The 22,787-nt window shown below is 35.6% G+C and overlaps 1 protein-coding gene across 1 annotated transcript; it reads right to left on the minus strand.

The window, feature by feature from the left end:
* Nucleotides 1-756: 756 nt before the first annotated feature.
* On the minus strand, nucleotides 757-2,078 carry LOC131028458 (elongation of fatty acids protein 3-like). Its single transcript, XM_057958713.2, has one exon. The coding sequence runs from the start codon at nucleotides 1,959-1,961 to the stop codon at nucleotides 1,107-1,109; it is 855 nt and encodes a 284-aa protein (XP_057814696.1). The 5' UTR covers nucleotides 1,962-2,078; the 3' UTR covers nucleotides 757-1,106.
* Between the last annotated feature and the right edge of the window lie 20,709 nt (nucleotides 2,079-22,787).

Here is a 22,787-nt window from a genome sequence, read left to right on the forward strand (position 1 = left end):
TCTTTCTGTACTATGGATTGCATATCCATTGGGTTTTTGTGATCTCTGGCATATGATCTTTCTAATCTTGGTAAGGATGTATCTTGTTTTGAATTACAGGAATGGATCCCAACATCCCACTACCATGAGGGCTGATAAAGTTAATATAGTCATGTTATGAATTACAGGAATGGGTCCAAGGACCAAGATGAAGTTAGTATGACTTTTTCTTCATAATGAGCAATAAAATTGCAATGAGGAGCAGATAGCTTACCATTCCAGTGACCAAAAAGTAGATGGCTTCTAAAGTGTAGGATGGATGGCTGCATTTCATATGTTATAGAGCTCTGGACCTCACATCCACTGTTTAAACTTTGGTCAAACAAGGAAAGAATTAAATATACACACATGAAAAATAAGAAGGGTTCCGTGGAACCTGTTCAATTGTTACAGTGTGACAACCTCTGTCAACCCACAACTCTGAAACAGGCTAGCCCTCAGTTTCTCATCGTCATTTGCCCTCATTTGTATGCACCCAAAACGAGGATGCAATCTTGATTGTTTCAAAAACTAAATTATGTTTAGAAAAAACCAAGGCAAAAACAGAATTTCACAGAAATTATAACGATCCCAAATATTTTATTGAAAACTACTTCAAAACCCATATTCAGGTTCATAATGGCAGCTCAACTTGCTATTTTTCTACTAAAAATGGACCGACCAATAAAATAAGGAACATAAATTTTCATAACAACATATTGTCGTCTTGGAAAAATATATGCAAGCTAAATTTTTATTTCAATTAAAATTGTCCTCTTGGAAAACATTTGTGAACCCATGTTCAATCGGGAATAAAACATTGCTCCAAACTTTTGTGAAAATTGTTAAGCTCAAACCTGGAAAACACATTGAAAGCAATCTTGACAGAAAAGAAAGGAGATGCCTGTTAGGATTCTTGAATCCACCGGTAAACTTGGTAACAGGCTGCAATCTCTCTAATTTTTCTTGCATCTTTGGAAGGCAACAAGTAGAAAAATTGCTCTTTTTTCGCAATTTCTCAGGTAGGTTTAACACCCATAGAACAGATTTCCAAACCCAAACAACACACCTGCTTCCAATCAATTTTCTCACTCCCGCTTCCTTGCTACTCCTGACTTCATTCTCATTTGCCTATACTGTTTCCTATGGAAGTTGAAGAACAGAACCAAGAGAGATCCATTGAATAGTGCATTAAAAACCCAGGCACCCATGCCAGCACACCCATTCCCTGTGAAATGCAGCCAGAGAAGCACAATAGAAACCAAAAAACTGAACAAGAACTGTACAATCTGGCAATTTGTTACAAGTTTCTTCCATGGAGGAGGGTACCCAATACTACACAACAAATAGTACGTATACATCAAAGTATGAACTGATGCATTTGTGATGAGTGCAATAATCTGCAGAGACTGTGAATACTCCAACCACAAGAAACACATCACCACCACCACAGCATGGTGATAAACATGCAGAAAAGTCAAGGGCCTCTTCTTCAAAACAAGGATAATGGTGTCTACAAATTCATAAAATTTGCTAAGATAAAATACATATGACCAAAAAAATAATCTTCCTATAGGTTGAGTGCCTATTGGAAAACAAAATATCCATTTTTTTCTCTCATATGACCCTCTTCCCCATAACCACCGTGTTTGTTCCATCTCTACCCCAGCGGCTTCCCAGCATCCCACTACCATGAGGGCTGATAAAGATAATATAATCATGTTGTGAATTACAGGAATGGGTCCAAGATGAAGTGGGTTTGACTTTTTCTTCATAATAAACACCAAAATTGCAACGAGAAGCAGATAGCTTACCATTCCAGTAACCAAAAATTGCCAAGAAGCACCCCATGTAGTAGTGCTGCTCCATCTAAAGTGAGTGATTGCAGGGTGATTTGCGGTCCAGTATCTTATGTCCCCTAAAAATTTTGAAAATGAATACATTATCAAATCTAGAGAATGCAGATCAGAGCCGATGTTCAGATATCAAGCTATCTAAAGCCTTGTGAGTATCATACCGTGTTCTTGAAGGCTTAAATTTCTCTTTTTGGGGATAATGGTTTCCTTATAAAATGTCTTAATTTTACTTTCTTAGTTAATTGTTTGATTATTTAGGATACCAATAGAAATTTTGGACGGATGAATGTATGATCTGATAACATTGGATGTGGCTATTCTCCGCATAAAATAGCACAAAGTACAATTTACCATACATGAAAAAAAAGCATATACTTGCATAAAGCCATAGAAAATGGGGTCCACGTTCACTTGCTGGAGTCGTTACATTTCACGGAATGACTAACGGACGAAGTGACTGACGGAACGGTCAAAGTGACTGACGGAGTAACGTGAGTATAGCGAGTAATTCTAGGAGTTACCGCCCAGAATTTGTTGCCGTCCACTTTTTACTTTTAAATTTTCCAGTACCTACTTATTTTAAATTCTTTGCTGCTTAGAATTTATTCTTTTTATACGTGTTTATGGTTAAATCATTTTTTATTTTTTATTTTTTATTTTTTATGTTGTAAGTAATGATAGTTTTAATATTCAAATCATTTATTTTTATAGTTTTATTTTTATTTATTTTATATATTATAGATGATTGTGATTACATACATATATATTTTTATTACATATATACAAAAAATATAATAATATATAATAAATATAATCTATTATAAATATAACCATAATATATCTTTTAATATAATATTGTATTATATTAGTAAAGTAAAAAAATTATATATTTTGTTCATTTTATTCAAAAATTAATGTTGAGATAAATAAAATAATTTTTCATATAATCTCAATGAGAAAACAAAAATATTCATAATTCTAAATTAAATTAAAGTAACTCTTATGTAATAAATTAATTATGTAAATAACTTTTCTAATTAAATGATGAGATAATTCTTGAACAAATAAAGTAAGTAAAAAATTAGTTATTCATGTTATATTAATATTAATATTATTATCGATTGTAGATTGAAGCTCACCTTTCCAAACCTCTCAATACCCACTTCTTTGGAAGTAATTTCAGCAACCTCTCGCCCATCTCCAGACCCTCGATTCAATGGAATGCTCCAGATCTTGGCTAGGTCGAGGTAAATTTTGATGGGGCTTCGTTGGGCAACCCAAGCCCTAGTGGCATTGGGTGTGTTATCAAGGATGAATTTGGAAATTCTTTGGAGGAAGTTTCAGAGCACATTGGGCATACCACAACACAATATGGTAGGGTTTCGCGCTGCTTTATGTGGCTTCCAAGTGGGGGTCACTAGGGGGGCCCGAAAAATCCACTTGGAAGGTGACTCCTTAAACATGGTATATGCAATTAGAAAGAATGAAACTCCAAGCTAGATTCTCGATCAATGGATTCGACCAATCAAATCCCTACTGGACGGATTAGATGGTTTTCGCATCAGCCACGTATATCGGGAAGGCAATGTGATGGTGGATAACTTAGCAAAAGCAGTGGTGATGTCTATAGATTCATAATTCAATGGTATTGTGATCTATCTGGTTATATTCCCTCATGCCACATCTCCCTCACTTTTCTTGGACAGAGAGATCATTGAACTTCCTTACTACCCATCTGGATGGATTTGATTTGACACGTTTCGTATGAAACAGATATCCTGTATCACCACCACTACAATTGGGACGACTTATGAGTTGGTTGGCATGAGAGATCATTAATGACAGAAGTGCTTGGACATCCCACTTCTTTTCGTCGATCATGAGATTGTATGGATGAGTGTCCTTCCATTTCTTTTTTTTCACACTTTTTGGTGTAGTTAAGCTAGCTCAAAGTGGTTGGGTTCTTTGTGATAGTAGAGCTGGGGATGGATATGCCTATTATATTGGAGCCTACCAAGCGACGAATGGCCTTTTTGGGGAAAATCTTTGACAAGCGGCTATTAGCAGTTATGGCCATGTTTGTTACCATGCTAGTTTATATGGGAGTGAGCAAGCAGTGAGTCAAGAAAATGACTCAAATGATATTCAGGCATTGCTTCCTTGGTGAGATTGACACAGTCCTAGATAATGTTGATGCCAATTTGCGCACCCCACTGCCGCAAAACTACTATATGTCTCTGGGAGCGGGAGTGGAGGTCAAGAAGTTTGTGGTGGTACAAGCCCTAGATCAAGAGAGCCTGGTTGTTGAATGGGATGGGAAGGACCGTAATATTTATTTCTTGTTGAAGGCTATTAGCATTTTGCCTAGCTTTAGCAAGGCATGGATGAGGTAGTATGTGTTGGTGGAGGGTTTGAGTGAAAGACGGGACATAGGAATCCAAGAGAATGGTGAGGAAGACCCTAAAAATGATTGGGGGTTTGGTCGCGGTGAAGAGTGGATCCCAGATGATGAGCGACTCCCGGAAGAAATGGCACTCTGAAGTCCATGCAGACTATAGAATGGAATGTCTGGTGGTGTTGAGATCGATCCTAATTCAGAAAGCTAAAGAGCATGAGCAAAGCTTGTAGGAGGAGGTGGGCAGCAATCAAGAGGCCATTGGTCCTGAGGAGGTGGATATTGGCTCTGCTTGAGCCTTAGGTTCTTGTTTTTTCTCCTATTTTATTTTCTGGTATAGCTATCAGGCAGTAGCCCTGAATTTTTTAATTATGGTTTGATACTATATAGGGTGGTAGGATGTTCGTTAGATAGCAAGACTGCTCCCCAAGGCAGTTTTTGGGTTTCTTCAACTATAATACATGGGTACTTGGCCCATTTTGGTGATAATAGGTATACTCAGTAGTAGGAAACCTAGGCTTATTTCCAAAAACATATTTATGTAAAAATCATTTATATTAATACAATGGGTGCTTCCCCTCTGCAGCTATTTACCTATCAATAATTATGATATATAAATATAATTATTAAATAAATGATATTAATATTTTGGTTAAATTATTGATTATAAATTATACAATTATCATTGAATAAGTTGAAAAAATTAAGATTGTTTCATATTTATTTTATAATAATATAATATATAGATAATAGTATCGTGTAATTGTTAGATTCAAAAATTGATTCATGATTTGATATAAATGTGTAGCTTACTAATGATATTTACAACCCAAATCCTTTTTTTAAAGATTCATTTACCATTGTATTTATTGAACTATACAATGTTTGAACCTTCTATATCATTTTACATGTTATCAATCTTAGTCTTGGATATCAAAATTGAGATATTTGTAGAATTACTAGGTGCAAATGCCATTGAAGCTATCAAATCTTTTATAAAATTTCTCAATTGGTTTAGTTGTTCTTCGAGTTATTTTTTAGCTTGTCCATCTTTAAAAATTCTCAACTTCAACTTTTCAATAATGGAGTCTAGATAGGCCACCTCTTCTTCCATTTTTTGTTTACCCAAATTGACTTAGGTCATTTGGTAATCTTGATGCATCATATCTTTGGCATCTTTATTTACAATAGGAGTTGTTAATTAGATAAGCATTTCCCTATTTTGTTTTTCCTTGATGGCTAAGAGAATTCTAGGCTTCTACTAAGATTTTTCTTTATTTATCATTTCATATGTTGCTACTAAGTCTAATGGTTGCACTTGTACAATCTTTTTTATAGCAAAAATAATTAACTTATGAAAAGTTGGGCCCATGGACCAACTATAAAGAAATAGAAGGAAATTGAGATACCTAGTGGTGAGTACTTCTTAGAGGTGATTGTAGTGTATCTTGTTAAGGAGGGCTTGTTAGAGGGGACAAAGTTATCTATTGATCCAATTTTTCACCCTCATCATCCATTTCCTTAATGAGAGTGGTACCATGTTATGGTTTTGTCTTGTTGGAAATAAACAAATGTGTAACTTCCAACATATCCTCTCCTCACTTAAGCTATTCTTCTGCCTATTACAATACTTTTCGTGTAACATTTCTAGTGTACTTATCATTTTGAGTCTCTAAGATGATTAGTGTTGTAGAAGTAGGTGTCTTTGGTGGTGACCTACTAGGAAAATGGGGAGGAGTTAAGAAGAAAGGGGTGATGGAAATTATACCACTTCAGTTGAGTTATATACAATTATGGAGAATGACTAATTACTTTAAGATGGCTAAGGTGGATCTATTGTAGGGACAGTGCTCCAAACACTTCTCTAATCCCACCTTTAATAGATAATTTTATCATATGAGACTACTCAAGGGTTTCATATATCTTATCTATGAGAGGCATAATTTTATTCATTTATACCTTTTATATATTATAGGAGGACAACTCTTTTGCAATCCATTCTTTTCTAAGTTCCCTTTGGATATTTTATCTTTGTAATGGTGCAACCATTTGATAGAATATTTCTCTATCTTTTAATATATGATCTTCAATTCATGATTTTTCATCATGTTAGCTATCCAATTGAGAATTAGAAGAGGTATACTAGATCTATATTTCACTACCATTAGATTAAAGTTTGGGTTTCACAACCTTTTTTCTTTAAATTAGTTAATAGAGACATATCCAACCCAACAAAAGTATATTCATCATTTTATGTTTCTACAAGGTTGTAATAGGATTTCACTATGTATATAAAGTTGTAGGATGAATGACACATTGTGTTTTTATTTATTTCACTATGTAATAGAGGTATGTGCACCATAAAAACTATTCCTCATTTTATGGCGTAGGATTGTGAAAGGTTTTCATTGTAAATATGAAGTTCTAGGTTGAACTGCACATCATGTTTTTCAACCTAGATAAACTTAGTTGATGGTCGATAAGATGTACTTTTTGTGCTTATTTGATGTTATCTCAAATTAAAGGTTGGATATCATGACCTTTCCCTTTAGTTAAAAAAGGTATGCAGACCTTGATGTGATTGTAAATATGAAATTCTAGATTGAACTACACATCGTGTTTTTCAACCTACACAAACTTAGTTCATGGTTGGTAAGATGGTTTTTAACCTACATGGAAAAGTCTATTTCACCATTTAAAAGATTATTATTTAGAAACCAAGATGAAATAAATCACAAAAAAAAATTGATGAAAGCAATTCTATAAGGATAAATGATAAAACATGGAATAAGCGTGCAAGGGTAAATATCATTTCAAAAACATATTTGTGTTTTATAATCTACACTAAAATTACATTCAACTCAATATAAATATTAGTATCTCATTGCTATAACAGTTATATAACATCAGATGAGTATAGAAACAAAACTTAAAAATCATGAACTAAGTTTGTGCACATTGAAAAACACATTGTGTATTTCAACCTATAAATTCATTTTTACAATTTCTTTCTATCACAAGCCTACAAAAATATAAAATAATAACCATGTAGATTAAAAATCATCTTACCAATCATGAACTAAGTTTTTATATGTTTAAAAACATGATATATAGTCTTTGAATTTCCTTCCTCACCCTTGAAGATGATGTCTCAAACCCACCAACCCTCAGTTTGGCAATGAACAAGTGAAGACAAATATGTATCGATGCAACACTAAGAAAGTACATGTTTGAAATTCGAGTGGTTCATCTCCCCATGTTTCACACAAGAAGCATGAAGTGTATCTCAACGGCAACAATACACGGTGTGTTTCTCACACGTCTCACCAATTAATTCCAATCAGTTTATTCAGTTTATTCATCTATTCATTGCAGTAGTAGTAAAGGTAGAAGAAGCAATTGTTAATTTATATATTTGTATGTATGAGATAAGAAATGAAAAGATAATAAGAAAAAAGTTTGTCATGATGAGTTTGCGATTGGTTTTCTATAAGGGATGATGCATATGTAGGACTTTCACAAAGACATCAACATACAATGACAATTGAGATTGTAATCCATCCCTTTAAGTACTCTTAGATTTACGTTGTAGACCCCATGACATGAACATCACTCCAGTGCTTGAACCAACATTATTAGAACAAGTGAAGAAAAAAATTGCAATAACCCAAATAAAGTAGATCTGCATTACTTTCATTTTCAATTGGTTTCAAGTCATCAGGTTATAGACACCATGTTTTTTGCTACAGTAAAGTCACCATTTTTATCACCACAGTAAACATTGTGTTTATCGCCATAGGAATCAAAGGCAAACATGTTGTGTTTATCACCATAGTAAAGATAGAGATAAGAGAGTTATCATTGTTTCGTGGGTCAATAGACGGTGTTGACCAAGGTTGTTGTGAAACCGTGACAAGAGATGAAGACAACACAAAGTGTTTATTCCAGGCCCTGAATCAAACCTTCATACTCAATATTATTATTAGTACAAGAAAATGTAAAATGAAAAGTTGAATAATACTTATCACCTTGAGGGGATACTAGCATTGCACCCCCACCAACTCCATTCTTGCTTCTGGATCCATCAAAGTACATCTTCCACACCTCATTCTGTTGATCAAACTGTTGTCCTTCTTCCTTTACAAGATTTGGCATTATCAAATTAGGTTCATGCAGCATATAAACCCCCAAGCCAAACCCTTCAATATTGTTTTTGTGATTATTATGAACATTTCTTGTTGCCCATTCATCCAACAAGATATCTGGAATGTCATCAGTTTGGGTATCTGGCTCTTGGAATGCAGTATGTTCATCATGATCAAACACAATGCAATTGGCATTCATATCACTAGATACATACGATTCAATATGGTCTTTTGCAAGCAACTCAGACTTAATGGTTACCTTTGTCCCATACCTGGTCCTAAACAACATGTGAGACTAGTTTGATAATAGATAACCTTCTATATTAGCAGTAAAGTCTCTATATAGACATGAGGCAAAATAAGGAGGAAGGTCAATGACAAAGATGTCTTGAGAAATGTAGAAGTTAGGACAAGCATGAAGAGTAAGGCTGGCATCCTTAATAACACATATTGTATTAATTATTGAACCATCAAGTTGCAATACTCCTTTTTCGAGAGTCTTCTATTTCAGTCTTAATTGGTCTGCTATCTTTTTAGGCATGACTGAACTTATGGCTCCACTATCAACCATACAATTATGAACCAACTTATCCCTTATAATCAAAGATACATAAAACGGGGGAGGCTTAACATCCTTACCTAATTATTTGTCATTGTCATGAGGTGTGTTTGTAAAAAGAGCCTTGAGAGGATCATCTACAACACTATTAGGCATTCTTCATTCAGACAAAGTTTATTGTAACAAGTCAGTTTGACCCGGAATGGCTAAAGAATCCCACATACTTATATTTTCCACAATATTGAAAGGTATAACATTAGTTACCTTTGATGGATCTTGACACCAATAGGATCCCCTTGCAATTGCAACCGCTCTTTAACAACACCTTGAGGATTCTTTTGCAAAATGTGAAGCACTTGAGAAGTGGATGGTTCTATAGCTGCAACTTATTTTCCTTTACTTTCTACTAATTGCTCAACCTCAATGGCTCTCTTCTTGGATCTTGTGTTTGTTTCAATTGGGGAATCATCCCTACTTACTCCATAAAACTCCTCGCATTTCCATTTTAGGAAAGCAACATCAGTTGGAGGTGGATCTTGTTGTTGTTCATCTCCATCATTTGGTCCATTAGGCTGTGAACATGAAGCATTTTGTACCATCAATTGATGTTGATGACCCTATTTTAACATGTGGCCTAACTATGAGGCTGGTTGCAAGGATAGAACCATTCATATTTTTTTACAAGGTTATTTTGAGCAGGAACCAATTCTTCAACCGTATTAAGAGGTATTGGATTATAGGGTTGAAAAGGCCTTTGATTCAAACTCTGCCTAACACCTAGAAATTTACCTTGGTATGGTTGTTTGTTGCTTTGGTATTGATGCCCTTGACTCTGATAAGGCTGACTTCCACCCTAGTTTTGTTGCTGGTAGGGTTATCTATTATGAAATTATTGATTCTTTATGTTTACCAGCTCATTTCCTAAGGTTTACAAAAAAAATTCAATCTTTTGTTGACTTCTTTTGATCTCCTATAGCACCTGAGAAGGACTTGCAATAGATGTTTCATGATTGGCAACAACTAGTAACACTACAACAACAGGTAAAGGGGTAAAAGGTGGTATTTGCATAGGCATATTGGGCTGAATATCTGGAAAAAGAGGCATAGGCAGCCTAGGGCTATTTTCTATCCTAACAACAATGCTAAAGGCTTGGGGTAGCAAAGTACCTCCCATGGACTGTATCATTACTGATAAGTCACTATTCAAACTCTTCAAATAATAAAGAAATGCATGGTTGGCAGAAGGCCTTACTGTCATTTGAAATATGTCATTTATTCCTGAGGAGATCTCTTAATGGTAGTTAGTTGCTTAACTAAAGACAAATAATCTGATTTATCTTCAAAAAACTTACTCAAGGCATCTCCAAGTTGATCCCACGAGTTGATTGATGCCACTGGTAGGCTTCTGAACTATTGTAGAGCCCTTCCTTTTAAAGATGTTGCTAGTAGTCTAAGAGCTACATTCTTTAAAGTGATATGATGGACATTACAAAGGGTAGCCACATCTCTAATATGCTCGAAGGTAGTAATTTGACCTTCTCTAGTAAAATCTGGCAGGCTTTTCAAAGCTACAAGTAGAATATCATCATGTTGGGTAAGGTTTAATGGGATACCTCCATCAAAAGGCATGAAGGCAAATTGTCTTGCCATGGTAGTGACTTGAGCTAAGATTGTTGTTACAGGAACCACATGTACAAAAGTACTTGCTACTGTAGGAATAAATGCAAAAGATATTGTAGATAATATTGCAGCTGGAACTACGGTTCTGCAACTTGGTGAGGCAGAATGCCTACTAATTTGCTTCTTTGTAGGCCTCCCTCTTCTTCTTTCTCCTCTTTCATGAGGCAATGATTGTACCCTCTTTGAAGGAGGAGTTCTCTTTGTTGTTCTACCTTGCCTTTTGGGTGTGGATAGTTGTAGATATTTGAAAGAATTAGAACTTCTAGTTTGAATTCTTCTCATAAACTTGAAACAACATTGGCCTCTAGCTTTCTTCACTTACAGAATCGCCAGATATGCTAAAAATAACCTCTTACAGGTCTGAAACTGCTGACACCAAATCAAAACCAACTGAAAGAGAACTTATTCTGACTTGTTCGATTCAAACAGGTTCCACCAAGTGTGCCAAAAATGATTATCTCTTGAAAATGTACCTTGTTGAACCCGGAGTTCAACAATTCAAAAGAAACATGGGAAGACCTCTAAAGTTGTGAGTTACTTAAAAACAAAGGTCAACCTCCAGAGAAGGCCAACTTCTTATGGTGCCACTTAAATTACCAATTCTAAGGAAAAGAGAGAAAGATGACTGAAACTAAAAGATGATAAAACTGAAAACATAAAATGAAGTGATACACCAAAATTATGATGGATAATGAAAAACAGAACCTAACACTTGGTTTCAACTGATGGGAACTATGTTTGCACAACATCTTATAGTGAATCTTTGCATAAATATTTCACTAAGAGGTCAATCACGGTAATCAACAAAAGAAAGACAAAACTTTACAATTGGAAATTATAAGTAACCTTATAACACAATTAGTAACCTACATTGATTCTCTTAATTGCAGAAAAGGCATAAACTATGAGACAAAGATTAAAAGAAATCATGAAAATTTCACAATTAACTTGATCAATCACTAACATGCACAAAGTTGCAAGAACAAGGAGGCAATAATTCTATCACCAAAATATTCCAAGGTCTGCACTGTATATCATATCCAAAAAAAATGAGTTACAAAGCTTGCTTAGAAACGCTTAAGGACTCAAAAGTCACTCTAAGACAAAACTACATAAAAAATAAGAACTACCTCTCAGAAAGAGTACATAAGGCATTATATCCAACTCTTTAAACAGTTGCAGAAAAAAGGAATTCCCAACTACTTGGGTCGGATGTCACTTAAAACCCCAAAATATAGCAACAAGATTTCTTTTAAAAGAACTCCAAAGTGATGAAAAAGTCAAATTTGACTTAGTCCATCATTATGGCCCCTAAAAAATGCATTAAATTCCTCAAACTGAGTCAAAAAACCCCCTAGATACCCCCCTTATGTTTGACAACCAGCTCAACTTCCCCTATATGCTTGGCACACACTTTGACATTTTCCACGATACTTGACCTTTGTCATTAATACTCTTCTTATCCTCTCTTTTGACTTTGAACACTTGGCAAAATTTCAAACCATCTCATTTTGACTTGGCATTTTGTGAACACTTGTCATCATTTTGATCAATAGAGAATGTTATTAAGTGGTTTATATTTTACCACTTAATAACATTTATTACATTAACACTGTTATTAAGTGTTTAAAATATAAACCACTTAGTAACACATTTTATACTAACAATGTTATGCAAGGTAAACACAATACCTACGGGTTATTTGAGAAGTAATTGTTTCAAAAGAAAAGTAAAAAGAAAACAAAATGCCTATCGACATATTAGGGCTAAAAAACCCTAAACCATTCACTTTTTCTTTCTTTCGACATTTTGATATTTCTCTCTCTGCTCTGCTATACATGCCACAATCATGAGCGTTTGCTAGAAATTTTTAAGGAGATTTTGCCTTGACAGAGATTTCTATTGATCACGCCGCTACAGGTGAGATTTTCTTTGTACTGAATATTTGAGATCTTCTGAGAATTTGAGGTGTTGAAATGCACTCTATATATTACATCTTCAGTTGTTCTTTGTTTCCTTGCTATAAGGACATTTGGATTGTACCTACACTAGCAAATTATGATTATATTTGTTGTCTCCATTGGGCTCAAACCTAGGTGCATTTATCCTTTATTGGTTGATAATGCCTTAGCACCATTATAAAACTATCATGCTCTGCTTGTAATGTCTCGAATACTTGTCCTCTTGACTGTCTCTCTCTGTCAAACGCTTTGATTGTGTTTACAATTTTGTAAAAAACATGGTAAAGACCATTTTTCCTGTCCATTATGTGCTATAGGGGCTATTTATTTCTGCATGAAACTGCTCTTTATGAAACCTCAATACACCCATGTACATTACCATTATGATTCTTATGCTGACAGTATATCTCTATCTTTTTTTTTTAATTGTCCATGAATAAATCTATCCATTGCATAGGTTGCTCCAATTACACAAGAGTTACATGACATCACTCTTTGATGGAAAATCTCCTTGCGAATCTCTTTGATTCACTGTTGATTGTATCTTCATGGCTTAGCTACTCTTGTTGTACATTCTTTACTATCACCACTAAAACTTGATAACCTCCTTGAAGCACTGATTTTTAAGGTTCTTATATTGTTATTGACTGCAACTTATATATAGGTTATTGTAGTGTTGTAAATTGTACACCCTTGCTAGGGTGGTACAATTTCACACTTAGGTTAGCACCCGCCTTAGTGTGTCTTGCATCTCGCATTTATTATTTCTCTTTTAAGTATTTAATTAATTAATTTAATTAAATCTAAAGTCATGTTTCATCACTTCATACATTATAAAATTGGTCCCTTTACCCTAAGTGTGCCCCTTTTTATTGTATTCCTCCAATAAATCATTTAATCATAAACCCTAATTATGTCCTATTTTAACCTTTAAGCCCCGATTTTGTATATCAAAACACCTCAAAATCAGCTATAATTTTTGGATTCACTCTAATATCATCATCTCTAACGACCATAAAAATTTGGTGAAAAATAGTCAGACCGTGGCGGGAGTGCACATGGTCCTCGGTTTTTTTCCTGAAATTTCAGGAGCACAATCTATGATATTATAATGCTTAACCCCGAATGATTGGCAAGAAATTCAAATCCTAGGTCATCCTAAAGGTGAAATTAAGTCGAAATTGAGATCTAGGGTTTCATACATAAGAGCTCTCTTTCTTCATTTGAAGGCAACTAAGATCTATCTAATTTAAGGGAGTTTTCAGCAAAGCAAGCACAAGAAGCCTTCTATGTAGTGAAAGAGAAGCCTATGTGGATTATTCAACAACATTCAACAACATTCATCAAGCCTTTTATCAAGCATTCATCATCAATTAGGAGCCCTGAAGACATTGGAGAGTAATAGGAGATCTAGTGGTAATATCTCTCCCTTGGGGATTGGTATGATTTCATGTTATTTTCATGTCTTTGTATGAGCTTCTTTACATCAATTTACATATTTACATTCATTCTTTAGATCATTTAGAATATTTGATTTGAAGCATTGTTATTTACATTCACATTTACATATAGGGTTTACTCTCATGCGTAGGGTAGCTCTAGTTTCTTTCATTTTAGGATCTTGCATACACACAAGGTTCTAGCACACACATTTTAAGTACATTATCGGCTATTTGTGGAGGTGGAAATTACCAACATAGGGGTTTGAATGAGTCAAAACCCTATATAGCCACCCAAACCCTTCCTTTTCAGTTGCAAAAGACATCTAGAGGCAGTTTTGGATCAGGAAGAGACATCAGCACCACCCAGAAACTCCAAATTTGCCCTAATTTGCCTAGGATAGGGGTGTGGTTCCCTATTCCTACCCAGGATAGGGGCATGGTGCCCTGGTCCCTCCACTTTTTAGTGAAATTTAGCAAGTTGTAGTTTTAGGATCTCAAATTTGCAGTTTCTCAGTTACAGCTCTCTGTCAGTCCATCAGGGACAATGGTGTGGCACCCTGGTCTTGGTAAGTTTGGCTCAATTTTCATCATCGGATACACATCCAAAATCCTCCCCCTTTCATGCTTTCAGTATCTCAGTTTCAGATTTGCAAGTTTGTTCAATTTCAAGTTCATTTGTGCTCCATTCTTTATCTCCTAGTCTAGTTGATCATTCAAACCATAGTTTTCCTCATCATTTGCAACAAGAGGAATAGAAACCCTAAGAGATAATCCTTGGCTCTCTCTTTCTCACAATAAGTATCCAAAGTGAGCTCTCCCTAAGCTCTTTCATATTCCTAATATGTTGGTAAAAGTAGGATTAGGTCCTAGTCAACCGATCTCACTTTTTCTGCCTCCACAGTTATGTTCTTAAAACTTGTGATTGATGATTATGATATGTTACAGGCCTCTTTCTCTATTTTCTTTTCATCTATGACTATATGATATCTTTTCTTCTATACAGTATTACTGCTCTTTGGATAGTGGGTTGAGTATGATCTTCTTTTGACTGCTCATACATGAATGTGTAGATGTATAAAAATGACCATATTCCTAAATGAATATTTTATGTTCATTTCTCTATTTAATTAAATCTAATTTAATTGAATCACCCACATTCTTCTATTTAAATTAAGTAAATTACTCAATTTATTTAAATTAAATTCACTAGACTTCTTTTTACCATTTAATGAATAAATCATTTTATTCAATTAAATCCCTTCTATCCACTTTTAATTAAATTCAAATTTAATTAAATAGTTTATCCTAAATTGAATAAATCTAATTTATTTAATTTCCCCAAATTGCAACCAAATTGAATTAAATTAACTTTATTTCAATTAAATCCTATTATCCCTCCATCCACTTGCAAAATCCTACATCTCCCACTTGTTTCCTAAAACCTATTCCTAATTTCTTCTAGACCCTTCTAATCACTTCTAATCACTTCTAAATTAACCTAACCCATCTTCTAAACTTTGTCACATCCCTAAACAAAGGGAAGTCACTTCTCAAACCCTTAAAGTCTTTGATAACCATTAAAGGCTTCAAGTCTTCAACCACTTAATTTTCCAAAGTCTCTAAAACCATTAATGGTTAATTCAACCCTCTTACATGGTTAGAGACTTTTTGCCTAACTTAACCTTCATCCAACCCAAGGGTCTCATCAAGCCTTAATGCTTTGACCATGATTATCTCTTAATCATTTGCACAAGAGTTTATCTTTGGATAAACTCTTAATTCAATGGGTAATCTTAGCTTAAGCTTGACCCTTACCCTCTAGATAACCATGAGGTCTTCTCAGGCATTTAATGTCTCCAACCCCTTCTTTCAACCCAACCTTATATTGACATTTGTCACCATTTCATTGGTGCAAATTGCAAACATGGATTCCCAACTTTCAAACTCAACCCTTGATTAAACATTTCAATCCTGGCCATCCATTGCCCTATTTTTGCTATAAATAGAGCTCTCATTCCTCCATTTTTCATATATAGATCCAAGTTTGTAGTATCATACTTATGCTCAAATACATTCAAGCTTTCATACCATTTTTATGCTCATCATTTTAGCCTCTCTTTAACTAGGAATTAGTCTAAATATGCAAGTTTAGAATATTTTATTTATCATTTAGCTCAATCATAGACTAATATAGTATGTTAGGATAGTATTGTTTACTAATCTTGTCATCTTATAGCTAGTTTATTGCATTTCTAGAATCATGCATAGCTTAGGATGCATCTCATATTAAAACCAACAAAAGCATCCCTCGTTCTTGCATTTTCCATCCCTAAACCATTTTGCTCAGTGATCTGAGAGCAAAAACATTGGTTCGAGGGACCGTGTAAGATAGAGAACCATGGGACCCACCTTGGGAAGCTGAGTGATACTTCATTACTCTATAGCTTGCACCAAGAAGTCTTGTGAGTGTGTGAGCAAGGCTCCATAGAGCTCCATTTTTCACATATTGAGTTCTATCGACCCGCTTTTCCTACATACATTTCTGGTGCCCACCGTAGGGCATTACCCCACATATCTAATCGGTTTTGAAATATATCCACTTTTACAGGCATGCAGGAAAAATGAATTAGCACGTTAAGTTAACAGTTTAGCGCATCCGGTTAACAGCCTAACGCATTCGGTTTACTGTTCAGTGTGTGGAGTCCATCATCTAGCGCGTAAAGTCCATTTATCAGCGCATAAGATTACTAATTTTTACTGTAGGTCTCAGCGCGGAAGAACAATAGAGCAGCACTTTTGGCACACAGAGTAGCGCATCCCGAAAATAGTGTAGCGCATCATATCCATCTTTTAGCGCATCTCTGTTATATTGTAGTGCGTACAGTTTGTTCTGTAGTGCATCATAGACAGAAAAGAGAAAACTAATTTGTAACAGAAACTAAAATTTAGACTTGTGGAAATCCACGGAATTTGCCTTTTTGCTAACAAATTGACTGGTTTTTCTCAGTAGGTTACTGACAGTTGACTGCAGGTTTTGAATCCATTCTATTTAGGCTAGAATTAAAGTAGTTTAAATTTTTACTAACTTTTCTAAGTTAGTCAAAGTTCAAATTTCTTTCTTTTCTTGTTTAAATAAAATTGAACTCACTTTTATTTTGGGCAAATAAAACGAACAACAAATCAAAATCTTTTCTTGCTTTTCTAGGAGAAAATTTCTCACTTTGGGCTCTAAAAAGAACAACACAAAATTTCATTTTTTCTCTTACAACGGGCTTAAAAAGAACCTCACCATCCTTTGGTGCATAAAAAGATTCACTTTTGAAGTTTTGCAAAGGAAAGAACCTCACCTCAAAAAGCTTTGTTGCAATTAAAGAGGGAAGTTATTCCCCTTTTGTTTATCGATTTTTTGACCAAATCAAACCTTTTTCTTTGTTGACATGGTTATTTCTTTAGATTAAATAATCATTGCTTTGAGGAAGTAAAATTAACACCATGCTTTCTTGGAGCAACATCTCCCAGTAGAGATTAGAAAATCACTGAATTGAAGGTTTAAAAAGAATTTGTGATTGCCTTGAATCGAAAGAGGAAGGTATATGCTCTTCCCTTTACTGGGTGATCCAAAAAACCAGACCTCTCTTAAAAAGCTTTCTTTCCTTCAAAAACATTTTACATCCTTTAGCAGGCCTGCCTTCCTGAGGAGTTGAAATCAACTCTTAAAGCCGTTTATGGCCGGTGTGAGGGGAACGACCTAAGTGGGGAACGACTTTGACACCAAGTATTCCAACCCACTATAATCAAAAGTGGAAAGTGACGAAAGTCCTTTTCAATAGTTGCGCACAACGATTAACCTTCCCCCAGTATCCTCGAGATACGTAAAGCCTTTGTTCTAAAGGTTGGGAAGCCTCCTGATGGAGTTTATCACTGACGGCCAAACATGAAGCTTGATTACGAACCATAGAAATAGAAGTTTTGAACTGAGTCAGTAACCAGACATTTATAACATCATAGTGCAAGGGTGGGGAAGAATCCGCCCCCAAGATTACTCACCATATATCTCCCAAGATAACTACTCAACTGTGAAGCGATTCACTTTGAGTTAATTTCTGGCAAAAGGCAAAAAAATGGGCGCCCTCTGGGGGGTGACATGGCTGTTTGAGCTGACGGAGTATCAAGACTAGTGGGCTATCATGTTATTTATGACCTTTGAATAAAGAGTCTTTCTGAAGTGTATTATTCGTATCCAAACCTATTAAAACATTGGGGATTTGAACACATCCTCGCAGAACATACACTTTTTGTTAGATTAGGCAAAATAGTTGTACTTTTTGTGTCGTGCTTGTATTTACTACTTCAGAAAATCATCCATCAAACCTGAAAAATTCACAACAAAAATCCAAAATTTACAAAAAACCAACCAAAGGAAAAATCAGGGCAGTTTAGCGCGTAAGAGCAACTTCTATGCGCGTGAGGTACTTTTGTTAGTGCATCCAACCATCAAGTTAGCGCGTCTGTTCCAAACAGTAGCGTTTTATCCCAAAATCAAACCATTGTTAAAACATTTAGCGCATCAGAGAAAAAGTCTAGCGCGTGGAAGCATCAGCTTAGCGCGTAGCAGCAAAATATTAGCGCATCAGGTTCAAAAGTTAGCGCGTCACAGGCCCAGGCTAGTGCATGACTTTTTAAACAGGTAGAAAACAATTTTTTGAACAGTCAAATCTTTAGCACGTGTCTGGGGGCAGCCTAGCGCGTGTGGTCATTATTTTAGCACGTGGAGTAATTTTGGTAGCGCATTTTGTCCCTGTTTTAGCGCGTGATCAAAAACATATAGACAGAGGGCAAAATAGTGAGGAACTTTAAAAATTTTGAAAACATTTTCAAAAGCCTCTCATTATCAACAACACTTTTCATCAAAGCGGAGTAGCGAAAACAAACCGTTAAAATTATTTCTTGAGCTAAATTTGTGTCAAAACAAACGTTGTAAAAATCCTAAAACTGATCGCACGATAAAACATATCTATCTTATCATAATCCAAAAACCTCATCATCAATATCAACAGAATCCTTTACCATCTTACAGATTTCATCTCAAAAACACTTGTTTAAAATTTTCAAGTTGTCAAATCAAGTCTCCATATCGGGAGGCTTTTATCCATATCATTTGACACGCTTTGTCATGAAGGGGCATCTAAACCTTCACTTTGATAGAGTAAGATTTGAAATTTTCCAAACAAGATCAACTGAATCCAAACAAATCAAAGGAAGCCATTGATCACTCATGCATGACTAATCCCCATATTTTGAGAAGAAAGAACCTTTATCGTAACATCACGTTGAAGAAACAACAACCTAGTTTTTCCAAGTTCATCAAGAGAAATAAGTTTTTATACATCAATCGTCAACTCTTCAAATCTCATCGGGTATTCCTTCATCACGTCAAACGTTATATCCAAAACAAATCCAACGAATTCGACAAAGAGCCCTTAAAAACAAGAGCCTACTGTCAAAAGTTTGCTTTTAATCAAATCATAAGCCGCAGAGGAAAAATCAATCTGACATTCTTGCCCGACGAGTTTATCACTTATAACACATCTCGACCAGAACCACCCACCCTCGAGCAACATATCAACGAGGATTTTGTCCCCTTCGTCACTGGAAGTTTCTACTAAAATGCCTGTTACTCGCTCTCAAAGAAACCAACAAAGTGAGACACACGCAAAGTCTAGTATGAATCGAAGGTTGTCAAATCCTTTTGAAGTTCCACACCTAGAAGAGACTGAAATTTCTGAAGCACTTCTTCAAGAATGTTAGGAAAAATCTTCATTCCAAAAGCTTGTAGAAAGGCTTATGGAAAATGACAAAGAAAAATATTTGCTCATGCTCACAAGTAAAGGCGTTAAACTTCCCGAAGATTTAGACACAAACATCTTCATAACTGGATCTCGACAGTATGAATATCAAGAACAACAAAGAGAAGAAGAAACTCGTAACCTTGAACAACACATACCTGAGCAACACATTCCAGAACAACGTATACCAAAAATGCATACACCCGAGTTAGAAACTCCAGAGCAAAATATACCATTTAACACACCTTTTCAGCTGAGAACTAATACAAGGGAAGAGTTTCTTCCTCGGCAAAATAATGCGCCTTTGGTTGCTCTTACTCAACAAATGCAAATATTACAAAGACAAATACATGACATGCAACAAGGGACAATAGTGTGGTACTCTTTAAACGAAATCTGTCCTTATCCATTTGACAGAAGATTGAACATGGTGCCTTTTCCTCCAAACTCAGACGTTCCCAAATTTGATAAATATGATGGAAAAAGTGATCCCTAAGATCATGTTCAAGAATTTTGCACAATGAGTCTTGAATTTTCTCATGATGACACCTATCTGATATGGTTATTCCCAAGAAGCCTGGGAGGACAAACAATGGAATGGTTATCCAAAATTACACCACCTGTCAGATCATCTGATGAATTGGTTAACAAATTCATAACCCAATACTCCTATAACATCCAACATGCCATAACCATGCTAGATGTTTACAACACCAAACAAAAGAACAATGAAACATTCATGATATTCCTTCAACGCTGGCGACGTATGGTCTCTAGATATCCTCGAGATATTCCTGAAAAGGAGAAAATGGAAATCTTCATTGACAATTTGAATGGTGAAATGAGTTACAGGCTAAAACTTCAATGCATACCGTCTTTCGCTAAATTGATTGAAAATGACATTCAAGTAGAGGAAGCGTGTGTCAAAAAGGGAACACTCAAATTCTACAAGGAAGGAACAAACTCATCAAACTACAATAACCAAAACAACACCAACCTAGACAAATCTTGATTTTGGACTCGAAACAAAAATGAAGGCAACAATGAATCACATGATCCCAAATCTAAACAACCAGTGCTTGCATTATCCGAAAATCCTCAAAATACGAAAAATCCTAAAAATGCTAATCTAAATGCTAACACATATGCACCAAACACCGATCAAAGACAACTCAACACAAACAACACCAATGATACTCAAAGCAAAAACATGAATCCAGGACCTAACAACAATTCACGCAACAACACAAACAATTTCCAAAAGCATATCTTCACACCGCTGGGGCAATCACTAGAATCAGCATTCAGAGAACTTCTGGCAAACAAAATTCTCTCCTTGCCTGCAATTAGCAACTATGAACCCCAAATCAAACCACCTTGGTGGAATGATTCACACTATTGTGATTTCCATCATAACAAGGGTCATCGGACGAACGATTGCATGAGATTGAAACACATGGTGCAGGACATGATTGATCGAGGTGACTTAACGGTAGATGGTCTCAAAACAAATGGTGATCACGAAGCCTTTAAAAATCCTCTCCCAAATTACAACAAAGATGGAGCTTCAACCTCGGATGATACACGTGGAGCTTGTATCAACCATATCTACAACAACACCATAAATCACATATCAACTGAAGATCATCAAGTAAATGTCATCACCATCCGAGATCAGCGTGATCATGAATCTGTCAATGTAACAACCCGAACTCATAAATATGTCTTAAAAGGACATACGTCACCTGCAACTACTACACCAAAAATCCAATATGACTTGGTTAGCCAACTACGCAAAACTCTAGCTCAGATATCTATACTAGAATTGTTGAAACTATGACCGAAGCACAAAGACATATTGGAACAAGCGCTATTGGAAACCAATGTACCTCAAAATCTGGATACAAACAGATTTCAAGCCATGGTCGCCCATATGACAGGACCTCATAACCTCACCTTCTCAGAGCATGACAATGCTTCCTCGAGTCATCCACATAACACTCCTCTCCATATCGAAGTCATTTTTTGCAAACACCGAGTAAAGCGAGTCTTAATAGATGGAGGAGCTAGACTTAATATATGTACTTTAAAGCTTATCCGTGCATTAGGCTTCTCAGAAGAGTCTATTAATCCCTGCAAGAAGATTACCATAAAGGCATATGATGATGAGGAAAGGTCATCTAAAGGAACTGTGATGTTACCCATTCAAGTGGGATCAGTGCAAAAAGATACTATGTGTCAGGTCTTAGATATAGATCTCACCTACAATATTTTGTTAGGGCGACCTTGGATACATGAAATGCAAGCAATACCTTCTACGTATCACCAGTGTGTCAAATTTCCTTATGACGGACAAGAAATCTCCATATCTGCTGATAACAATCCATTCCCACATTGCGACGCAATGGGGGCAACCCAAGACAGTTTGGTTCCTCATAATAGAGAAAAACAATGATCTTCAACATCAGATCTACAAACAACAAAGCCCAACTCATTATTTGGAGATTTCAAGCAGAAAATGCAAATCAAAGACCAAGGCATGGGAGAATACTCTTTGGAGCCCTTATGTTTGGCCAAATTACCGACATCACCCAGATCTCATGGATTGCCTACTACATCAACGCATTTGGTAACTCAGCCTATCACCAAATTTGATGGTACCTTCATCCAATTGGGCACTCTAGCACATGAATCAGAAAACAAGGATATTCTTAGCTGGTTATACAAAGATGAGGAAGAAGATAATAGAGCAGCTGCTCTGGACATTGTTCTACCAACACACCTATATGGAAAAGGATACTTAATCATGTAGCAACTGGGATATGATGGTAAAGGACCTATTGGGAAACGCAAAGAAGGAGTCACTGAACCCATAGATCTTCCTT

The sequence above is a fragment of the Cryptomeria japonica genome, chromosome 5 (genome assembly GCF_030272615.1).
Source record: "Cryptomeria japonica chromosome 5, Sugi_1.0, whole genome shotgun sequence".
Lineage (NCBI taxonomy): Eukaryota > Viridiplantae > Streptophyta > Pinopsida > Cupressales > Cupressaceae > Cryptomeria > Cryptomeria japonica.

Excerpts from the sequence above, each read along its gene's own strand:
- LOC131028458 (XM_057958713.2), bottom strand. The coding sequence starts at position 1,961 with ATGTATTCATTTTCAAAATTTTTAGGGGACATAAGATACTGGACCGCA.